The 20,963-nt window shown below is 39.5% G+C and overlaps 4 protein-coding genes across 7 annotated transcripts in view; 2 read left to right on the forward strand and 2 right to left on the reverse strand.

The window, feature by feature from the left end:
- The window catches only part of LOC138138890 (synaptotagmin-15-like), a 63,293-nt gene extending 60,791 nt beyond the window's left edge, over positions 1-2,502 (forward strand). For 2 of the 4 annotated variants that reach the window (XM_069059000.1, XM_069059001.1), the window contains one exon: positions 1,569-2,502. In XM_069059000.1, the coding sequence (XP_068915101.1) occupies positions 1,569-1,940 (372 nt within the window). In that variant the 3' untranslated portion in view covers positions 1,941-2,502. The remainder of the gene's footprint in view (positions 1-1,568) is intronic. The other 2 variants (XM_069059003.1, XM_069059002.1) reach the window with 2 other exon arrangements.
- A 5,191-nt stretch (positions 2,503-7,693) lies between these two features.
- On the reverse strand, positions 7,694-8,668 carry TpnC25D (Troponin C at 25D). The gene is made up of 3 exons (XM_069058655.1): positions 8,378-8,668; positions 7,906-8,326; positions 7,694-7,850 (listed from the first exon to the last, which is right to left on the reverse strand). Exons 1-3 carry the CDS (start codon positions 8,378-8,380, stop codon positions 7,822-7,824), a joined length of 453 nt encoding a protein of 150 aa, XP_068914756.1. The 5' UTR covers positions 8,381-8,668; the 3' UTR covers positions 7,694-7,821.
- A 3,781-nt stretch (positions 8,669-12,449) lies between these two features.
- Positions 12,450-14,450, reverse strand: Rpt1 (26S proteasome regulatory subunit Rpt1). The gene is made up of 5 exons (XM_069059004.1): positions 14,250-14,450; positions 14,133-14,170; positions 13,764-14,077; positions 13,274-13,442; positions 12,450-13,212 (listed from the first exon to the last, which is right to left on the reverse strand). Exons 1-5 carry the CDS (start codon positions 14,323-14,325, stop codon positions 12,502-12,504), a joined length of 1,308 nt encoding a protein of 435 aa, XP_068915105.1. The 5' UTR covers positions 14,326-14,450; the 3' UTR covers positions 12,450-12,501.
- A 149-nt stretch (positions 14,451-14,599) lies between these two features.
- The window catches only part of f (forked), a 46,489-nt gene continuing 40,125 nt past the window's right edge, over positions 14,600-20,963 (forward strand). Inside the window, exon 1 of the mRNA XM_069058985.1 lies at positions 14,600-16,185. Coding sequence (XP_068915086.1) covers positions 15,956-16,185 — 230 coding nt within the window. The 5' untranslated portion in view covers positions 14,600-15,955. The remainder of the gene's footprint in view (positions 16,186-20,963) is intronic.

Here is a 20,963-nt window from a genome sequence, read left to right on the forward strand (position 1 = left end):
TTCTAATCTACAGCCTGAGTCAGCTAAAACAGAAACTAAAGAATAATTTGAAAAATGTTTGTGGTAAATTTAATGTGTGGTACACTCTCATTGTATGCACATTTTTTTAGGACTCTATGATAACCCTCTTAGGAGATATTAATTAAAACAAGACGTCAAAAAAAAATTTTTTTGTGCAAATTTATAGCTCTTTATATTCAGTTAAAACAAGATTTTCTTTTAATAACGTTAGTGGATTTGTTTTGGTAAAAATTAAACAGACTTGCTCAAAATAATCCCTTATTCTCAAGAATTATTTCAGCAATGTTGCTCATTTATTCAAAACAAAAGACAACAGGATCACTACTTGACTCTGTTTTGAATGCAAATGACAACATGGCTAGAATAATTCTTGAGAATAAGGGATTATTTTGAGCAATCTGTTTAATTTTCACCAAAACAAATGCAATAACATAATTTTAAAAATTCTTCTTCAACTGAATATTTTTTTTGTACAAAAAATGTTTTCTTGTCGTCTTGTTTTAATTAATATCTCCTAACAGGGTTATCATAGAATCCTAAAAAAACCTGCATACATTGAGGCGACACCACACATTAAATTTACCACAAAAATTTTTCAAATTATTCTTTAGTTTCTGTTTTATACGACTGACCTGTTTTAGTTGACTTATGCTGTATATCTAGAATATCCAGACAGACAGATCTACACTACAAGAATCTGCGTTCATTTAAATTTATCCTCAAAGTTGGCGTTGAAGAGTCGATTGTGAACGCACTATATGGATAACGGATCACGGATCAGCTGTTTAAATCTTACGTTTTTACACAATCGTCTCTTCAAGGCCAAATCTGAGGAGAAATTTAAATGAACGCACGATATGTATAACCGGAAACGGTTGTCGATTCCCGATGGATCCTTTTCTTCTGTAAAACATCTTTTTCCAAAAATTGATCCCGTCAAGGCATTTCTAGGCAGACAGATATGTATAGAGGAAAATGTAATCCCCAAAGGTTGCGATTCCAAAAATTGAATAATTTGTATCCAAATTGACCAAACCAAGGCTTTCTAGGACATATTCTGACAGAGGAGATAACTGGTAAATTCCCAGAAGTGTTGACTGAAATACTCGCGACAGTTATTTCTTGGCTGACTTTAGGACTTCAGTCGACTTTTTTTGGCATTTTCGAGCAGAGAAATGTGAAGGAAAATGTTTACATCAATTCTCGCGTGAACCGTTTTCATCTGTCAAGATGTTATTTGCGATAGAAATTGGTCAAGTTGTCGCCAGAATCTTTTTCTCGAGTGCATGTTTTGGTGACATTAAGAAAATAAACGGTCAAGGTTATGTTGCACTCATGCCCACGACCAGACTTGTGAATGTCATTTTTTCTAGTAAAAAATGACAATCAAAGATACGTGACTGTCCTACAAGAAGCACATTTTTTGTCAGACCTAAAGACTAAAGAGCTTAAAAATCTTTGGATCGATTTGTATGAGATAGCCGTAGTGTTTTCAAAATTCCAAGAAGTGTCTACTGTTCTTGTGTGAGGTGTTGAGCTTTTAATAGTTCCAGGGTGACAAGCACGAGGCCTACGTGCGCCTCACCCTCAACCAGCACTACCGGAGCGTAAAAGAGAAACGCACCGGAATCGCGCGACCTTCGCGCGACGGTGCCGTGACCTTCACCGAGGGCTTCAACTTGAAGTTGGCGCCGTCCCAGGCGGACATCAGCAGCCTGGCCTTCCACGTGTTCCAGGCCACCTCCGGCTACGGTAGGGGTACGTGTTTAGTGGCAGCGCGTCCCGAACCCACCGTCCCACATTATTTTTGCACGTTTAATCACTTTCCCTCGGCGCTATTTAAATCTGGTTGCGCAACTGCACACTTTGATTTCCGCTTCTTGCCGCACTTTCACCAGAAAGAACGGCCGCACAATTAGAAGAGCACGCCGCATTACGTAAAGTCGATGTTTGTTGTCCATTTCCTCGATCTTCTTCGTCATCCTCTTCGAACTGTTGTTGTCGGTTGCAGACAAGCTGATCGGCAAGTGCGTCCTGGGGTCGTACATGTTTGCGAGGGGCAGGGCACTCATCCAGTGGAACACCGCCATCAACAACCCCATGGAGCAGAACCAGCAGTGGCACGTCCTGTGCGAATAGGCCGATGTTAAACTTGCAATTTGTGTAAACCGTAAACATGTAGAATATCTCCGTAAAGTTTAAGGAAAATTCCAGAGAGAATTTCATTCATGATAGAAAGCACACACGCGTTGTTTATCAACAGCTAAATTTATCCGACACCAGAAAGAATTCGTGTGGCGGGAGCTGGGAACGCGATTTTCATCGTTTGCACGGGACGTGTCCGGATAAATTCTCAATAATTATTAGAGCAAAAAAGACTCGAACTCAGATATTTTATCTAACATTCATTGTACCTAATAGAGACTTAGTTTAGTTGTGGATGTAAACAGTAGATATCAATATTCAATAAAGTAAAATGTGGGTCTGTCGTTTTATTTGGCCTCAAGTGGGTCAAGACTTCGCACAAGTTATCCTTAAGATATCACCGATCGCTCGTCATGCACTTGTTGGGTCAAACGCATCGTGAGCGATCAAGGTTGACAATTACCATGATCGCACAAAAATTGCGAATTGAGCAGGCAGTGTTGTTAAATGTGGGTCAGGAGTGGTTCCCGGATGGGGCCCCAAACGCTGCAATTGTCTTGATGACATGCAAAAACTTGTCATTTTTGACCTTTGCTTTGATATGGGCCATAAGGCGAATGCAATTAAGAAGAAGTGAAGTGGGTGACGTCGATCAATCAGAATGCTTCGACTGTGGGATCGCATTGAAGCGATCAATCAAGTGAATTACGTTTGATTTGTGTGGTTGGAAAGGTACGTCTGAGATTTGTTACGTCACGAAAATGTTAAATGGGATGTTTGAGGAGTAGAAATTTACGTGGGATTGACGTTAGAAGAAGGATCAGAAATATTTTTGATGATGATAGTGAAGAGTAGAAGAAACAGGAAATGAGGAAAAGTTAAATAAAGTTGGTGGCAATAGTTGAGGGATGATTTGTTTAAGTGGAATAAAAAAATATGTATACAGAATGTCCCAAAAGTACCGCCTTTCCTTGAAGGTGCGTCATCTAGAAGTGTTATGGAGTACTGAAAAATTGTTTAAAAAATTCAATATCTACTTCTGAAATGCTTGAGCGCGTTCACGGCAACATCGATAAAGAGCCAACGCATGTTTAGACGCAAATGGGCAAAATTTTGAAAATTTATTTTAATAAAATAATTTTTGTTGAAGTGTTTGGTTATTGTGTTACCTCTCAAGCTCATCAAAATGGTTGCCTAGGTATTCAATAATACAATGCTATTACGTATTTCTAGGTAGAGGTAATTCTCAGGTTACAGCGTTGCCATTTTTATATTTTAAAATTGCGTATATTTCCTAAATGGAGGGTCAGGATTTTTTTAAAATATTTTTTTTCCAACATCGATTATGAAAATTTCTTTATAATTATTTTACCCCCCTATTTTGTGAATTTTCCGGATCTAGAGTTTCAATTAATGCAAATAACAGTGTTTTAAATTTTTATATTAATAAGTAGGCAGTAGATTGTTAAATAAATTTTCCTCACTAGTGATGCAAACGCCTATTTTCCTCACTAAATTGAGTGATGAAAGTATCATTTAAAATTGAGACTTTTTCATAAACGATGTTGGAAAAAACAGTATACACAATTCGTGATCAAAGTGCGATTTTTCAACTCGCAATACTATCCTTACTCACTCGTTGAAAAATCAGGCACTTTCATCACTTATAGTGTAATATACTATTCCAGCACTCTACTACATCCCTAAATGACGTACCTTCAAGGAAAGGTGGTAATTTTGAAACACCCTGTATTAAATGTTTGGCAGGTGCTAGACAGGGATGCTTACTGGGACCAAAATTTTTTCGACAATATGTAAATGACTACATACTTAACGACTGGACGAATGGTTTTACTCTAAAATAATTGAAGGAAAATTAAAATTACATACTTTACTTAAGTATTTACTATACTTGCTAACAAAATAAAAAATGCAAAAGCGAAGACCGAGTTGAAATCGGAAAATAATTGAAGCAGGGATCGTGAGAAATTATTGGCAGACTGAATAGACTGCTGTGGGAATTCTAGAAACGAATCATCTGAGAAATAAAGAAGAATAGTATAAAGAAACATTAGAATAAAGAAAATACAGAAATGAATTTTAATGATGAGAACAAAGAAAAAAGGAAAAGACAAGTTATAAAACAGGATTGGTGACAGGAATAGCCAGAGTACTTAAGAGAGAATTGTTGTTAACATTTTAGAAATAAACGATCTAAGAATAGGTCTAGCAGAAAAAGTAGAGGAAGAATAGTGATAAAAATGTCAATAACCATAGCAACAAGTGAAAGAACAAAAATCAGAATAAAATAATAGCAGAAAAAACAACAGCAGGACGAATTAAGAGACGAGACGGAAAAGAAGAGTTTTGATAGATGAATAAATTTGATTGCACAATCGCCAACAGAAAAAATAAATAAATTCACATTATCCAAAACTTGGCAATAAAAGCACAACTATAGAAAAAATTACTGTTCAGGGCCGCCCAGTTTCCACTCTTTGCCGACCGCTCCCAGGATTATTTTGCCAAAACGCCGCATCCACAACAGGACCGGCATAATTCTCAATTCTCATACAAGTTCGTCCAGTTTTTGTGCACCTCTCTAAATTGTATTTTTTCGATGAGACCAACATTCACGGCCACACAGCGGACTCTCCGGTTCCTAAAAACTCGTCGATTGCCACTGTAACACATATTTTGTCAGTTTTTTTCCTTCCAAAAAAAGAATGACGTCTTTCCGACACCTGACCGCTTCACGAGAGCACTTAAGTCTTCAGCAAATATTTGCTCGAGTGTTTTGCTCGAGCAAAACTCGAGAAAACTCAGTCATGAGGTGTAAGTCTTCGACACCGAATTGCCATTCCGTCCACGAGGAGGTCGATGAATGCCGGAACAGGCGGGAAAGGAAAATTTACGCTAATGGACCGAGACGGCTTTATCGGCGTCAACCCGAACGTGCGCAGTCGAAAACTTATTCGAAGCAAGTGTAAATCATCGCCCAATGAGGTGATGTTTTGCCTGTGATTTAAAAAAACAATACTCAAATTTCCACCAACAAGAAATGAAGAGTTTAGTTCAACAAAATAGAGGTACACCTCTTTTGTGTCACCATTTTCCTATTACATAAGTACTTGGTATTAATTTGGTTTTTAAATTTCACTGATTTATACTAGAAAACTTTCATTATTACATTATTAGAGGAGACCGGGGCTCAAAGTCCCACGGGTAAAAGTCACAACAGTTAGTTTAAACCCTTAAGAGATAGCAGCAGTAATTCCAACATCCTAAAGTCACCAGATAATATATTATCTACATCCTACAATTAACAGAGCGTATACCGTTACCGTAAAAGTTTGGAACTTGTAAATGTTAGCGTTGTGATTTGCGAACAGAAAACGTAAATTTTAGTAAGGTAAGTGAAGTTTTTCGGCCTCCGTCTAGAAACACTGATTTTTCATTCGTCTAAATCGTCTGGAAACTAACATTTCCCTGCCTAGGCAAGAAAATCGACACAGGAATTTTCAATGAAAGATTTTAGGTTGGCAGCACAAAATGTCAGTGTCATGCGGCATTTTTGTACAATTTTTTAAGTGTAAAATATTGACGTAGGGCAAATGTGTATCCTTTATCGCAAGCTGTACATTGTGTATAGCAGTAGGGGCCGAGAGGGGTATCAAGCGATGGGTTAGGAGTAACAGAAACGACGACGACGCTTTTGAATATTTGAGGAATTGGTTGATTTTTGTCGTGACAGTCGCTTCTTGAATCCTTTATGTTGCCAATGGAAGAAAAATAAATTCCCTATCTGGTAATTTTTTAACAAAAATGATTATATTTTGCTTTAAATAAATTGTCGGCCGAAAAAATTTTGTGTATTACACGGCTAGAAAATGTTTTGCAAGTGCTCGCACTTGTGGGCCTCGGTTGACGCCTCTGCCCCACAAACCGTGCTTGCACTTGCAAAATGGCATTTTCTAGCCTTGTGATACAAATAACTATTTGGTTCCAGATGGTTTTCTTAATGACTCTTGCATCATTTAGAATATTGTATATTGAATATGTAGGATTTGTTACAAAGGCTGTGATACCAGGCAGGGTCGTGTCCCGGTTTCATGCCCGCCATGGAGGTAGTATTAAGTAGTAATACTAGGTCCATGATGTCCGCTCATTGGTCGGCCAATGAGAAGGCTCCGTTTGTGCCGCGTTTGGTCCCAACTTTCCCATAAATAGGTGACGCCGAAATTCGGCCCACTTTGGTTCACGCTCTAAACGTGTTCGTTTCGTTCACTCCTCTCCTCCCACCTACAAAAAAAACTGTGGCTCCGTAAAAGCGAGCTGAACAAAAAGACGATGATGTTCGAGACCACGTAAATGTTTTTGCCCCTAAACTGACGAATGTATGATACGTCACTGCCAGCGGTAAATTGGAGAGCGCGCATCCTAAGCTCCGCCCTGTCATGTTTCGTTTTGACTTTACCTCTAACAGCAAATTATTGCATTGTATTTAAAAAAATGAGGGTGACGTCATAGCTCAAAAATGGATGACATCATGAACAAGTGAAGCAGCTTAAAATATGAGAACATGAAAAAACATTTTCTGTTTAATTTTAATATTAATTTAATTTGGTTTAATTTTACATATAACCATTTATTATTATTATTTATTCATTCCCATCGCTGTTACTACCATTACTGTCATTACATTTACACATTTGAAAGCAAATTGTTTTCATTTTGTTTGTATGACACATTGACACGTGATCAAAGCGAACATTGTGCCAATTTTGATCGACGTTTTGTCTGACCGTCCGTTATCACTCGACAGTGCTAATTCATCATTTAACAACACAAATATTTTTAATGTGCGGCAGCGATCACAACATAAAGCGTAAATAACTATAAATAATGTTTATTATTTTCCATCGGAAATATATCGTCGTAAAATGCGCGGATTTTAATACCAATTTATAACGCTCAGGCCGGCATCAACAACCCATTAATCTTAAAAAAGTTTATTTTTAAAAAAATCATAAATTTCTAACTTTTTCCAAATATTTTAAGACGGTGTCAACCCTAAAATTACAAGTCGGCTGACGAGTTTTCTCGATCCAAGATGGCGTCGGTTCTGTTGCGCTCGTGGGGAAACCGTCGGCTGTCAGATTTTCCAATAATAACTCATAATCGAGTCCCGATTTTGAGTAGGCCTAAAAATATGCAGACAACGGAAGCGAGTCGCGCTAATTTTATCCGGCACGACTCTCAACATCCGCCATCTTGACGGCGGACCAACATGGCCGCCTCTCGTGAATTCCGATCTGACGAAAAGAAAGAATTTATCCGAAAATATCCTGCGACCCCCGCATCACGAGTCCTGTCGAGGACGACGCATCGCTGAATGGAGAGAAACGCGCCACAAATAAGTCGATTCATGTGACGCCATCGCATTTATTTCGGTTGATGGACCGTGGCAAAAATGTAAACAAAACCAGAACGGCAGATTTTTATAGAGGTGACTGAAACGAGGGACTACGAGAACGTTATATTTACAATCAAATAAATAAATAAAAAACATTTTAGCCTAAAATCGCGTTTATTTGTTATTCTGTCAGTATCACTAGTGGAGGTGTCTTCGGATGGGGTGTGCGGAAGTGTCTTTTAGTCGCCAGTCATCATCTCCATGAACTCTGCAAAAGTGGTGGTGAGTGGCATCGGCACCGGGTCGGGATAAAGGATACTCACCGTCGAAGTCGACCGTCCCGGAGCCGTCGGTGTCGATCTCGGCGATGATGCCGTCCAGGTCCCTACTAGTGAGGTTGTCGTCCAGTGCCGCCAGGATCTCCTTGAGGGTGGCTGTGGTGATGTAGCCGTTGCCCTCCCTGTCGTACAGCCTGAAGGCCTCCTTGAGCTCCTGCTGCGTGGACTCGTCGTCGTCCTCCTCGAGGAAGTGCGAAGCGATGTTGTAGAAGCCGTCGAAGTTGACGGTGCCGCTCTTGTCGGGGTCGTTCTGGGTGATGAGTTTGTTCAGCTCGGTGTCGTCGAAGAGCTGGCCCATCGTGTTCAAGATGGTGGAGATCTTCTGGGTCTCGATGAAGCCCGACTTGGAGGTGTCGAACATCTGGAAGGCCTTCCGCATGATGGCCATCTTCTGGTCGTCCGAATCCTGAAAGGGAGAAGGTCACATCGGCACAACAACGTCGTCGAACGCGCTCACCATCTTCAGGTGTTGTCCTCCCCGGAATGCTGTCAGTTCAAAAAATGAAAACTTAACGGACACTGTCAAAATTTATGTAAACCTCCAATTATATATTTCCCCTACTCCGATCGGCCCGACGCAAAATTTTATAAACGTGTTAAATATTTCACGTCTGAACGGGCTAGAAATTGTTATTGTTAGGTGCAAAAACGAGACCTGTCAAGAGGTAGATCGTTAGTCTCCTCCATCATTATTCGCGAAGGATGTGTTGTCGTTTGCAACGCGCTTTCATCAAAATAGAACTGAAACAAGGATACTCTACCCGCCCGCTGACGAATTTTTCTCTTTTTCACGAATAATTATAGTTGCGGTAGGTTGGCCGAAAAGCGATTGTCGCTCTTCCACGGCATACTTCGGACGACTCGACGTGAATCATCCGCTCAAATTTCCCTCGTTTCGAATTTTAAAGCCGACGCACACCGCCAAACAAGTGTATAATTAGATGTTTTCATTACGGCCGTCGATGACTGAAATATAGCAACGGATTCGGACAGAAATAGCACCCTCGCGGATCACCTGTCCCACGAATTGTTCGCTCGGATCGATCGTTCGCGCTCGATCGAATTCATTTGGAGATACTCGATTAGTAGGGGAGACCGGGGCTCGAAGTACTTTGTACTACACTTTTTCAAAAGGTTATTTTGGGGTAAAAATAAAAAACAGTGTATCCTTACCCGTTTTAAGTTATGTAATACAATCGAAAAATCTTTTTGAACAAGAAGGTACCTAACAAGAACCTTTTTGTGGCAATTTACCTATACTGTGGGAAAAAAGTAAGTAAGCGGAGTAAAAAGTCTCAGGAAAATTTATTACAGAATAATCCTGATAACAGGAATGTATTTAATTTTTATAAATGATACAGGCCCATATTCACCAACGCCAGTTAAAGTTAACTGTAGGTTAAAATATACGAAAACATTGTTGTAACAATAGGTAACTAAAGTAACGAAGTATTTTAACCTACAGTTAACGTTAACTGGCGTTGGTGAATACGGCCGTAAGTCGTTTCTGAAACCAAAAATATAAACAAACAATATACTTAAAACATGGTGCTCTGTGCAACGGCGATGGTAATTTTCAAAACGTTCTTCGACTCCGGTAGATGTCATGTCTTCCTCAACAAAAAAATGTTCCTTCTTGTTCTTGATTATCAAGTGGTATCACTTCAACATCAACTTGTACTAAATTCTGAATAATCATCAAATAGTTTTTATCGAATGGAAAAATTCTGAAAGTTTGGAACCTTGATTTTATGCTATTTGGTGTCACTGCTGGAGGATATGCTACAGCACCTCTTAAAGGTTTGTAGTAATCGTTATGACTTTTAACCCTTGTGACTTTGAGCCCCGGTCTCCCCTAGTTGGCGTAGGAATTGCCTTCTTCGAACAGGATCAAATGAGAAAATAAAGAGTTTTCTCGCTGATTTCGTAATTTTCCTGTGAAAATTTCACCGTCGTTGTAAAACGGAAATTGAGGAAGAATCGAGTTGACGCTCAATTGCGTTTGACAGATGGCGCTGTTATCGTTTGGTCGGAACGGAACTGAGGTTAAGATTCGAGGTGAATTAAATTTTGGGAAAATTGTTAGACTTGCCAGAAATTATTAATATGTTCAATTAAGTAGGAATTTTATACTGTCGGGTAATAAAAACGCCAGTTTATGGTCGACGTGTTTATTTATGAAGCAAAAACCATAAAACGCGAACAAGATGATTGTCGAATGTTATGATGATTGTATAATGGTCGAGGTTCAAGAAACTTATCTTAATTATCTTTTTTTATTTGGAGAAAATCTAGGAAGCTGTGATGGAAATGACTCATTTTAACAATTGGAACAAAAAAGACTGGAGAGTTTCTGTTAAAAAACGTTATCCAAGAGCGAATTTAATTACCTACTCCTGGAAAGTACCTACAAATTACGTGTTTTGGGCTATTGCAATAATTTGCCCGATCGGCTACGAAAGAAACAAAATTGCTTGACGATTAGTTCATCGCAAAATAATAATAATAATTATGTAATTAAGACATCCTAAAGCACAGTTTTTATTTTAATTTGCCGAGAGTGACAATGTCGAGAAGTCACTTTTGTATGAGTGAAATTTAATTAGAATTAGTTGGGTTTTATTTAAAAAATACATACTTCTAATTTCACGTTTACATGATCTCATTTGAGGTTTTTGGTATTTGACACACCTTGACAGCCTTACAACCTAGGTCAATTTTTTTACCGATTTAGACGTGACAATAAAGAAATTTGCATAAAAAGAATAAATCGCTTTGTTGGTGGATATTCATGTGAACACGATACATACAGCATTTTTTATGACATTCTGTAAATAAACGAGTAGATATTCTTTGTACCGTGCAACTGAAAAAACTAGACTTAAGTAACTATTATGATGATTGATGACTCATAGTTGGCAGCGCCAATTTAAATATTGCTGTTGTCAAAGAAACATATTTAATGCCCGTAATCTCTAATTGAAGAAGTTGACGGTTGTCAACTACAGCAATAGTGTTGCCAATGCCAACTCAACCATGAAATTTATTACTGGAGTTGTTTATTTTTTTTTTTATTCGACACTGTCAGAATTTGAGAATTTTCTCCTGTGTGAACGGATTTTGATAAATGTCACAACTTCTCAAAACGAAACGTCAAGCTAATTTTAAAGATTTTAAACGATTTTGAGCCTTTAAGTGTCTCGTCGAACAAAAAAAAAACGTAGGTATTCAACTCGTTCGTGTATAAATTGGGCTCTTTATGGCACTCTTGGGCCTTTAAAACGCTCGTTTTACTCGCGTTTTAAACTAGCCCATTCTTGCCATAAAGAGCCCAATTTACACACGAACTCGTTAAATAAACTACTATTAGATCCCACTGTACCAGTCAAAAATAGTTTTTGGAACCATCCTGTGAACAACATTTCATGACAGTGAAGTTTATCAATGTCTTGAGCTTTTTGATGTCATGAATTTGAATAAATATTTTAATTAATATGCAGTGAAAAAATTTTGCGTGATCCCTGTGATGAAAATGGAGGGTCTAAACCCAATTAATCTTTTAGATCTCTTTTTATTTTTTTATGGTTTACCTAGTCATTTCACATTTGTCGTTTTTTTTTAATTTACCTATTGGCTAAAGCAAAAAATGTTTTTGACATTTGTGACAAAATGTGTCGTCTGCAACTGTTGAAAAATTAAGACGTGCGGAATTACGATTTGTCGAGTGAAAATTAACTGTCCCCATAAAACGATTTGATTTATTCTTTACAAAAGGTGTAACAGGTTTGCCGTGAACCGTGTATTTTGGGTTGCGGCTCGACCGTCCGGTGTAACCAGATACACGGTTACAGTGTTACCACCCGAATTCGATCCTCGAGTGCCGGTTTAATTCGGTGATTCACTGATTCGAGCGTTGCACTGATGGTCGACGCGAAATGAAAATAAATGTAGAGTGAAATTAAATTGTGCAACGTCAACCTTCTCGCGGTGTATTTTTGTTTATAAAATCAATCATTTATTATTTTGCTAACCGAGAATGACAGAAGGAATTTTATTTTTTTGCTTTATTGTCTCTCCTTTGCCAACTCGCGTTGAAAAACCAACAATAATGACGTCAAATGCCTGCAATAAGTTAACATACTCATTCTGTATTTTTTTTCGTTTGTGCTCTCTGATTAATTCGGAGCATCTGCCGGGCTACATGATTGAATACATAATTTTCTGGTGACAAATCTAATGTGGCGTTCTTGCCGGCGGAATTAAAGGACATGTATCATCGCCGCAATTATCTCTCCTCCAGATTTATGAAACGCGAAATTACCAACGAAATTTCTTAATTAAGTCGCGGCCGAAATCCGATTTTTTTTTAATAATTAAGCGGCACATAATTCTAGCGCATCCGAGTCAAAAATACACCGTCTAGCTGTTTGCACCTTTGCTATTTTTAGGACATAATAATTAGGTTGTAGTCGAGCGGGCGCATTTTTCATTGACGAGCCATCATGAGGTGCACGCTAACGAGACAACTCTCCAAAAAAAAAAATGTATTTGCTAGCATCGAACGTAAAAAATAAATTACAATTAATTATAGGTCATGTATCTTGGAGTGGCCGAGAACTTGGCATACGACTTGATAACTTTGTTGACCGCCTCCAGGAAGTCCTTCTCCGTGGCCACTTTCCTCCTGGCCCTGATGGCAAACATGCCCGCCTCGGTGCACACGCTACGGATCTCCGCGCCCGTCGAGTTGGGGCACAGCCTCGCCAGCAGTTCGAACCTGATGTCGCGCTCGACACTCATGGACCGCGCGTGGATCTTGAAGATGTGAGTGCGCCCCTCCAGGTCGGGCAGCCCGAACTCCACCTTCCTGTCGAGGCGGCCGGGCCGCATCAGGGCGGGGTCGAGAGTGTCGGGCCGATTGGTCGCCATCAGCACCTTGATGTTGCCGCGGGGGTCGAACCCGTCCAGCTGGTTGATCAGCTCCAGCATGGTGCGCTGCACCTCGTTGTCGCCGCCGGCGCCGTCGTCGAAGCGCGCCCCGCCGATGGCGTCGATCTCGTCGAAAAAGATCAGACAGGCCTTCTTGGAGCGCGCCATCTCGAACAGCTCGCGCACCATGCGGGCCCCCTCGCCCACGTACTTCTGCACCAGCTCGGAGCCGATCACGCGGATGAAGCACGCGTCCGTGCGGTTGGCCACGGCACGCGCGCACAGGGTCTTGCCCGTGCCCGGGGGGCCGAACAGGAGGACGCCCTTGGGAGGCTCGATTCCCAGCTTCACGAATTTCTCCGGCTGAAATCAATCATCGATGATGCTTACGACTCTCGCTAAATTATTACTCGATGATATTTACGTGCAACAAAGGCGTCTCCACTACTTCTCTCAGTTTCTCGATTTGCTCTTTGCAACCTCCCACGTCACTGTAAGTGACGTCAGGTTTCTCCTCGACTTGCATCATGGTGACAGTCGGGTCGATCTTAGGGGGTAGAGGAATATGAATTTGGTATTTATTTCGATCCACCCTGTAAACATCTCATTGTAAATTTTATTATACAAAACACACTTTCTTTCATTAATTAACTTGACAAACGTGTATTTTTGAAAAATAAACACCCAAAACACTACCAGCGTGCGCAACTGCACTCTCAAAATTGTAATCACGAAGTTTTACCCCAATTTTAATTTTAAATCTTGCCCCATTATTAATTCGGCAAATTGCCGCGAGAGAGCGGTACGATTTTGACAGTTCATTTAAAATGTCTCGATTTAATTGTCATTTTCCCTTTTCAACAGGACCGTGACCGACGCTGGCCAAAATGTGAAACAACAAAGGTGAATCCTACCCGACACGCATTCCTTCTTCGATGTCTGTGGGGGCGACCGAGTCCGCCAGGTCGACCACGAACTTGGCAAACTGCTTGACGTTGATGATGTACTTGGGATCGTCGGTGTCCGCGTTGATGATTTTAGTGCAACGAGCCACTTGCAGCGGTTGTTCATTCTGGAGGGTCTGTTTATCTGCTGCCAGGTCCCACAATGCCGGTGGAGCCAGACCAGTGTCAGACTCCTTGATGCCGGTGAGTTCATTAACGCGCTTGATTATCGTTTGAATATCGTCTTCGACTGTTTTTATCGACTTGGTGTATTGACCCTGGCCCTGCAACATAACCTCACTTTTATCAAAATTCATTATCGTGCCGTCATCTACGTACGTATGTTTTGAGAAGGGCTATGTCTCCCTCGTCCAGAGCTGGAATTCGACACGTATTTAACTCAACTCTACCATTAACACAACATAAAATTGAATTGAGGTTAAATTCTCTACTTACATTTAATTTCTTTCTCCGGCTCTTCTTTATCGGTGGCTTTCACTTTGCGCATATCGTCTCCTAAGTGGTCCGGCATTTTTGCGAAATTTTTGTGCTTATTACTTCACAATTCAATTAAACTCGCTTTTGAGTCACAATTACAAGCAGATTTTTGTTCGACGTTTGACGTCTGTCAATGAATGTTGTTTCTCCCCAAGACCGCCAACTTGAACGACAAAAATCACTAGGCGACGACAATAAAATAAAATAAAAAACGACTCTATACCAAAACATTTTGTAATTTTTTTGCGTGAAATCGATACCACGGATCGGATAAAAGTCGCAAATCGCCTTATACTTTTTATCGCTTGTTTAACTTGGCTCAAAAAATTGAAGCGACCTGATTGGCTGACGACAATTGAAGGCAGTGACAAACATAATTTGGGCCAATTAGATCACAGATTAGCAACAATACCACTGTAATGATAATAATTGTCCTGGTTTATAGTTATAGGAAGAGAATAATTTTCTCGAATTGATTTGTTGGTAGAAATTTCTCACATGCTCAACGTTCGCTTTTGTAAAATTTTTAAAACTAAATTGGGACGGCGCGTAAAATAAGTAATTACGGAAAATAAGAGATAGAAAGGTGATAGAAAGTTGGCGATAATTTCACTACTGCGCAAGAATCTCGAGAAAAATCGTCCGAATTAGTTTCACATTTTCTCGAGGCAAACAATAAAAGCTCTTGTCGCTCGTGAAGGATTCACCGAAGAAAATGACAAACTATGTACGTATACAGAGTGGACTAAACACACAGTCGAGTATCTGGAACGTTACGGTACATTTTCACAATTATGATAAATATCGAGATAATTTTCTAATTAGGTAGTTCTGCTTGTTTATGATTTTATTTATTATATCTTTTCTTATTAGTTAAACGATTCCTTCCGTGACTCCGATCAGCTCGCAATTAACATCTCCCACTGAGGATCACGAAACAATTTTGTGCGATCGTATCGTTCTGGAACGGCTCAATTTGGTCGAAATTTGCCAATTAATATTTAACACATCCGTTGTCGGCGCAATAAAATCGGTTTATGGTTTATTTGTCTTCGGTGGTGTCGACGATAGAAAGTTAACATCTGCCTCAGCGCGTTTTTGACGGAATCAAAAACGAACAACCCAACTGGAGCTCGATTTCCTTTCGATCGCTGACACAGATCGTATCGCGATTCGGAAATATTTTTCCTAGAGGAAACGTCTTTCACTTTCGGTGCAATTATAATTTCACTGGTCCGACAATTATCGCGAGCAACGCGCCAAAAAGAAATTGATGATCGGGATTCTCGATCGGGACCTGTAAGAAAGAAAAATTCGCATCGATTTCGCTCTCGCTCGATTACGCAACGACAACAACAAGGAAAACATCGAAAACCGATCGATGATAGTTCGATGAATTCGTGTCAAACCGCATCCGCGGCACTCCGTTCCGCTCAAACGAACGAAAACTTTCGTCGGATCGGTCCGGACGGCGATTTTGAAACTTCTCCCGCTTTACTTTCCAACCGTTTCGACGACAATTATCCATATTTTTTCGTGCACGAGCATTTCGTGCGTAAATAATGGGCCAACAATGGTCTCAGTTACCGCAACAGGAACCAGTAGCGAAGATGCTGTGCGCGGCGACACCACAATCCGGCACGACATTTCCCAAAAACTGAAAAATGTGCTTGTTGGAGTTGTTCAGGCTGCACGTGACCCACAACAGGACCGTCAACCACAACAGGAAGAGGTACGAGAGGGCCGCGACCCCTCGCGTCAACACCCTCTACCCCGAGTTCCTCCTCCTGAAGGTGGGCGAGGACAGCGTCGAAACGGTGTCAACGTCCGTGCGGGGATCGAGCGACTTCGACTGTTCCCAGTTCCACAACGACGTCCAGTCAAATGAGGGGAGGTGAGTACCCTTGACGAATTTCGCAAATCTGTCATTAGTACCGAGGTGATGCCTTCGGAAATCGAAGTTTTCGTAATGGCGATGTCGTCTATAATTTGTCGACGTTGCCCAACTCCGACACATAAAACAGACAACCCGACTTGTTGAATGTTTGTCCAGGTACTACTACAAATACCAATAGTACCTAGCAAGTACGCGAAAATCACGAGTTCTTGTTTGTAATTTGCCCAACAACCCCGACACGAAAAACGAGTAAATTCGACTTTTTGAGTGTTGTTTACGCAGGTACTACCGCGAGTACCAATTGCAAGTACGCGAAATACAAGACGTGAAACCGAGGGTACGATGAGCACCAGTCGGAAGTACGTGAAGTACGCTAGTAAGACGGGATGCGTGGGGTTGGTGGGTTCGAAGGGTTGGCGCGGAGGGTGCGACACCCTGGACGTGCCCCTGGGCGAGGGCGAGATCCTCAAGTACTTCGTGGAGACGTCGAACTGGTTCCTGTTCAGGAAGGACGACCGAGTGGTCGGCCTGATGGACATGTACCTCAAGTGAGTACGCCTCTAATTGCTAAATAAGAACGAGTAAATTTTTAATCGACGTATCAATTATGGTCTCTCTCGCCCCACTTGGCCGACCCACATTTTCCAATGTCATTGGCACGGCCGCCAGATCTCCACTCTCCGGCGTGCGCGTCCGAAAGAAAGCCTTTCTCGGGAGCCGGCTCCGGCGAAGTCTTCCAGAGTGATCGCGACCATCCCGACGTTCGTTTGTTTCGCGGTTATCGATATCGGTGTGTCGCGACGGTCGACCACGACCGAAAGTGTTCGACGCTGTTTGTTTTGGTGGTCGCGCTTCGTCGACCATCGTCGAGCGGTCCTTTTGGCCGAGTGGATTTTTAAAGGCGATCCAGGTGAGGTGAGACGCGATTTTTTGGCGACCGAAGGAAACGGGTAGTTTTGCGATGGCCCGTGGGCTGGGTGTCGCGGTATTCAGGCCGGATTAATTTCCCACCGTTCGTCATTGTCGTCGTTAATTTGCGACGAAAGCATGAAACCGCACCGTCAGATGCGATGATCGATCCAAATTGGATGATTGATCGATCAACTAGTTTTGCTGTTTCGTCAAAAATTAATAACAGTCATTGTGAACAATGAATACGCACAAAATAATTCGTTATTGTGGAAAGGGAAAATATTTGTACAAATAACGAAAACTGTCGTATCTATAGATGGCTTGTGTTATATTAATTAATAAATTACATATTAGTGTTACAAAAAGTTCAAAAATATTCTAATTTCCAAGGGTCAATAAAACAACAAAGAATATTTAGATAAATTTATTGTACAAGGGTCATTCGAAAAGTTTACCAATTTTTTCAATACGAACGACACTTGCCAGTTGCATACAAAATGTTTAAAATATCGGATGTGTCAAAAAGGACGACAGGCGTTTAAGTAGCATGGCATAGCATAACATAGACCCCGATTTTGTATCAAAAACTCTTCTGCAGCTTTCAGCTAAAGAAAACACTCTCAGAAAGTGAAAATGAAAATGGCAGCAACGCAATAGGAACTAAAAATACCGTATGTAGTTGTAATGGTTACATTTTTTTTCTCTCACTCGTTGGTCAAAACGTTATGATATGTTAGCAATGTTGCCGCGTTTGAAAACTACTCCCCCACATCAAATTTCATCGTATTTAACACTGACGAAAAAATGGATTTCAAATGTACTCGTGAGAGGAATTTTTGGATATTTGTTGAGGGCGCCTTTGACAGTTGACACATATAATAATTATGTTCCCACATCAATAACAGGATCATTTATTTTTACAGGTAGTTTAGTTGTAACTTCCAAAAGCTCTTGCGCGTTAACGAAAGGCCAAAAGCAAAAAAAAAATTCTTCATGTTCCATGATTACCTATCCTAAATCGTGTACCTTCTTTGGTGTCCGTCCTTTTTGACACACCCAATATATCTTATGTACAGGGTGAGCAAAACTCGATGTCCCAGCTCTATTAAAAGAAAAGAAAAGACGATAGAAAAAAAAGAGGTTCTTAAATGGGATTGAGTCAGTTCCATTTTAAACCAAATTTGCATATTTTTCCATTGGAAACTGAAGTAATGACGTCATCGATTTTTTTTTCCAGAAACATACCTATATTTTTTTCTGAACAATTTTTGTAAAGAAAAAAATTTGCTATCTGGTTTAAATCGTGACGATTGCGAATTTTTGGTATTTACAAATTTGCTTGTAATTTTTTAACGGAAAAAGATAGCAAATTTTTTTCTTTACAAAATTTGTTCAGAAAAATTATCTCTTTTTAAATATGGCAAAATATAGGTATGTTTTTGGGAAAAAAAATCGATAAATAGAGCTGAGACATCGAGTTTTGCTCACCCTGTAGATACTACTATCAGATGTTCAATTTTATGCATTTAAAAAAAACACCGCTATCACTTTATCTAAAAAGCTATAAAATACAATATACTTTATGGCATATGCCATCAAAATTACTTATCAAAAAACAGAAGTCAGTATCTTAGTTAAATTCTTATTTGAAATTTCATTGCCGTCATTTAGTATTTTATTAAGCGCTAAACATGCCTGCTTTTCAATTTTCGCAAGATAACTTTTACTTTACAACATTAAAAATAATGTTTGAATTCTTTTTTTTTATGTTCTCTAATAGCATATACATATTTGCATGAATTAAGCCAAGACGCTGAGTTTGTTCGTCACAACTATCTAACTATCTTAGATGGCATTTTTTTCCCGATCATATGGCAGCTCCACTTGATATTTAACACCTGTTGATATGACAGATGTGGTGTCGCAGGACGTTAAAAATTTTAGACGCAGCACCGACAGCACAGGTCGCAAACTTTTCGGACGACCCTCGTAAGAAAAATAATTCTTACAAAATATTTCATGCGCACAATTATTGGAAAAAATATAATCAACAGTTAACAATAACAAAAAGGCAAAAGAAAAAAGATGTGAACTAAAGGAAAAAACCTACAGTTCATTATTTGTTTAATCATGATTAAAACAATGATCGTATCGATCGATTGATCGTTTTTAAAACGTCTTACAGTTGTTTTACGAGCGATTGTTGTTCGGAATTTGATATTTCTCCATTGTTGTTTGATTTTTAATCGATCCATTTGGCGAACCGCCGAAATTGGAAAGCTCCGGAACAGACGCGTTCGTCTCCTCCCAAAAAAAAATGCTCTCGGGCTAAAATGGACGAGGCAAATGTCCCGCAACTTTCCACTCGAACTTCGTCGACAGGTGTCGAAAATCGACGGTAAAAGTTTTCTCTCGGAGCGATTTTCTTCGACGCGAGACAATTAAGAAGAATTGATAACCGTATTTAGGAAAAAACTGAAACCCACAATTAAACAATGAAGCGTAAGCGAAAGCTAATCCGTCGGTGGCGTTCTCACACGGTGGTTATACATTAATTTTGAAAAGAGTGCAAGTACGTGAGAATCGCTTCGTATTACGATCTGTTACATTTATTGTTCGAAAAGGGAGAAAGTGGCCAGGTACGGCACACGTGTTTATTTGTTTTCGTCAATGATCGAGGCGAATTGAGAATTTAAGTTGACGTCGCGTACGGTTAAAGTGATTTATTTTCGCGACGTTTACAGTTAAGAGTTGAGATATTGATGTGGTACGGAAATTGTAATGGCGAATGCGAACTAGATCTACCGGGTGACCTATCGTAAATTATATTCAACGGTGAAAATAATAAATCGTGAGCAATAATTAGTACAAAGTACGATTTTTACAGTTAGTTTACGATATCGTCGGGTCGTGTGATAAACAGTTCGTTACAAAAATTGAAAATTCATAGATTCGGATGTTCCAATTTTGCAAAATACATATAGTTGACTCAAGTTGCAAAAAATCACATGTCATTTGCAACAGCATTTTTTCAATATTTTTGAACCAAATAAAGGCACAAAGGGACCAAAAAATCATAGTTTGGACTGAATATTTTAATGTAATTTCAACTGAGTAATGCCATAGAAGTGCTGTTGCAAAGGCAAAATGGTTTTTTGCAACGTGAATCAACTATAGTTCAAAACAAAACGTTTCAGGTGGTTGCTACTTGAGTCATTTGTGACAACACTTAATGGCATGACCATTTAATTAATTGCGACTTGATAATAATTAACCACGATTTAATCAAATTATAATCACTTACTTACAAAACCCGTCTGTTGATAGATTCTGAGATTAATCATTTATTTGTTATTTAATTGGACATTTTGATTTTTGATAATAATTATGAAGACATTTTGTTGTGAAACATTAAAAATGTAAAACAAGTGACACATTTAGACGACCTTTAAAAACGTATTGGTTATGTCAGAAATGCGAAATTAAATAATCAACAACATCATTTGACAATTTTGAAAATATGTATTTTAAAAATAACAATGAGTTTATCTACTTTGCGTTACAAATGGGCTCATTATTATATCGAAAATAGTTTAATAATGAATCATATTATTAAACTGTTTTGGTAGCTTTTAGCTTTTGTTATATTGGCAACATCAGCCGTTTGACCTCAGGCGTCAACGAGTGAAGCTACCAAGTACATTTAGTAAATATAACCTTACATTTTTGTGAAAAATGTCTGTTACCAACCCACGCGAAAGTCCCTAGTCTAATATGAAAATTGAGCAGCTGAAATTTCAGGGATTAGTAAAGCAAAGTAGATAAAATAGTATATTACATTCGTTTAATAAGACGTATTATCA

The sequence above is a fragment of the Tenebrio molitor genome, chromosome 9 (genome assembly GCF_963966145.1).
Source record: "Tenebrio molitor chromosome 9, icTenMoli1.1, whole genome shotgun sequence".
NCBI classification, from domain to species: Eukaryota; Metazoa; Arthropoda; class Insecta; order Coleoptera; family Tenebrionidae; genus Tenebrio; species Tenebrio molitor.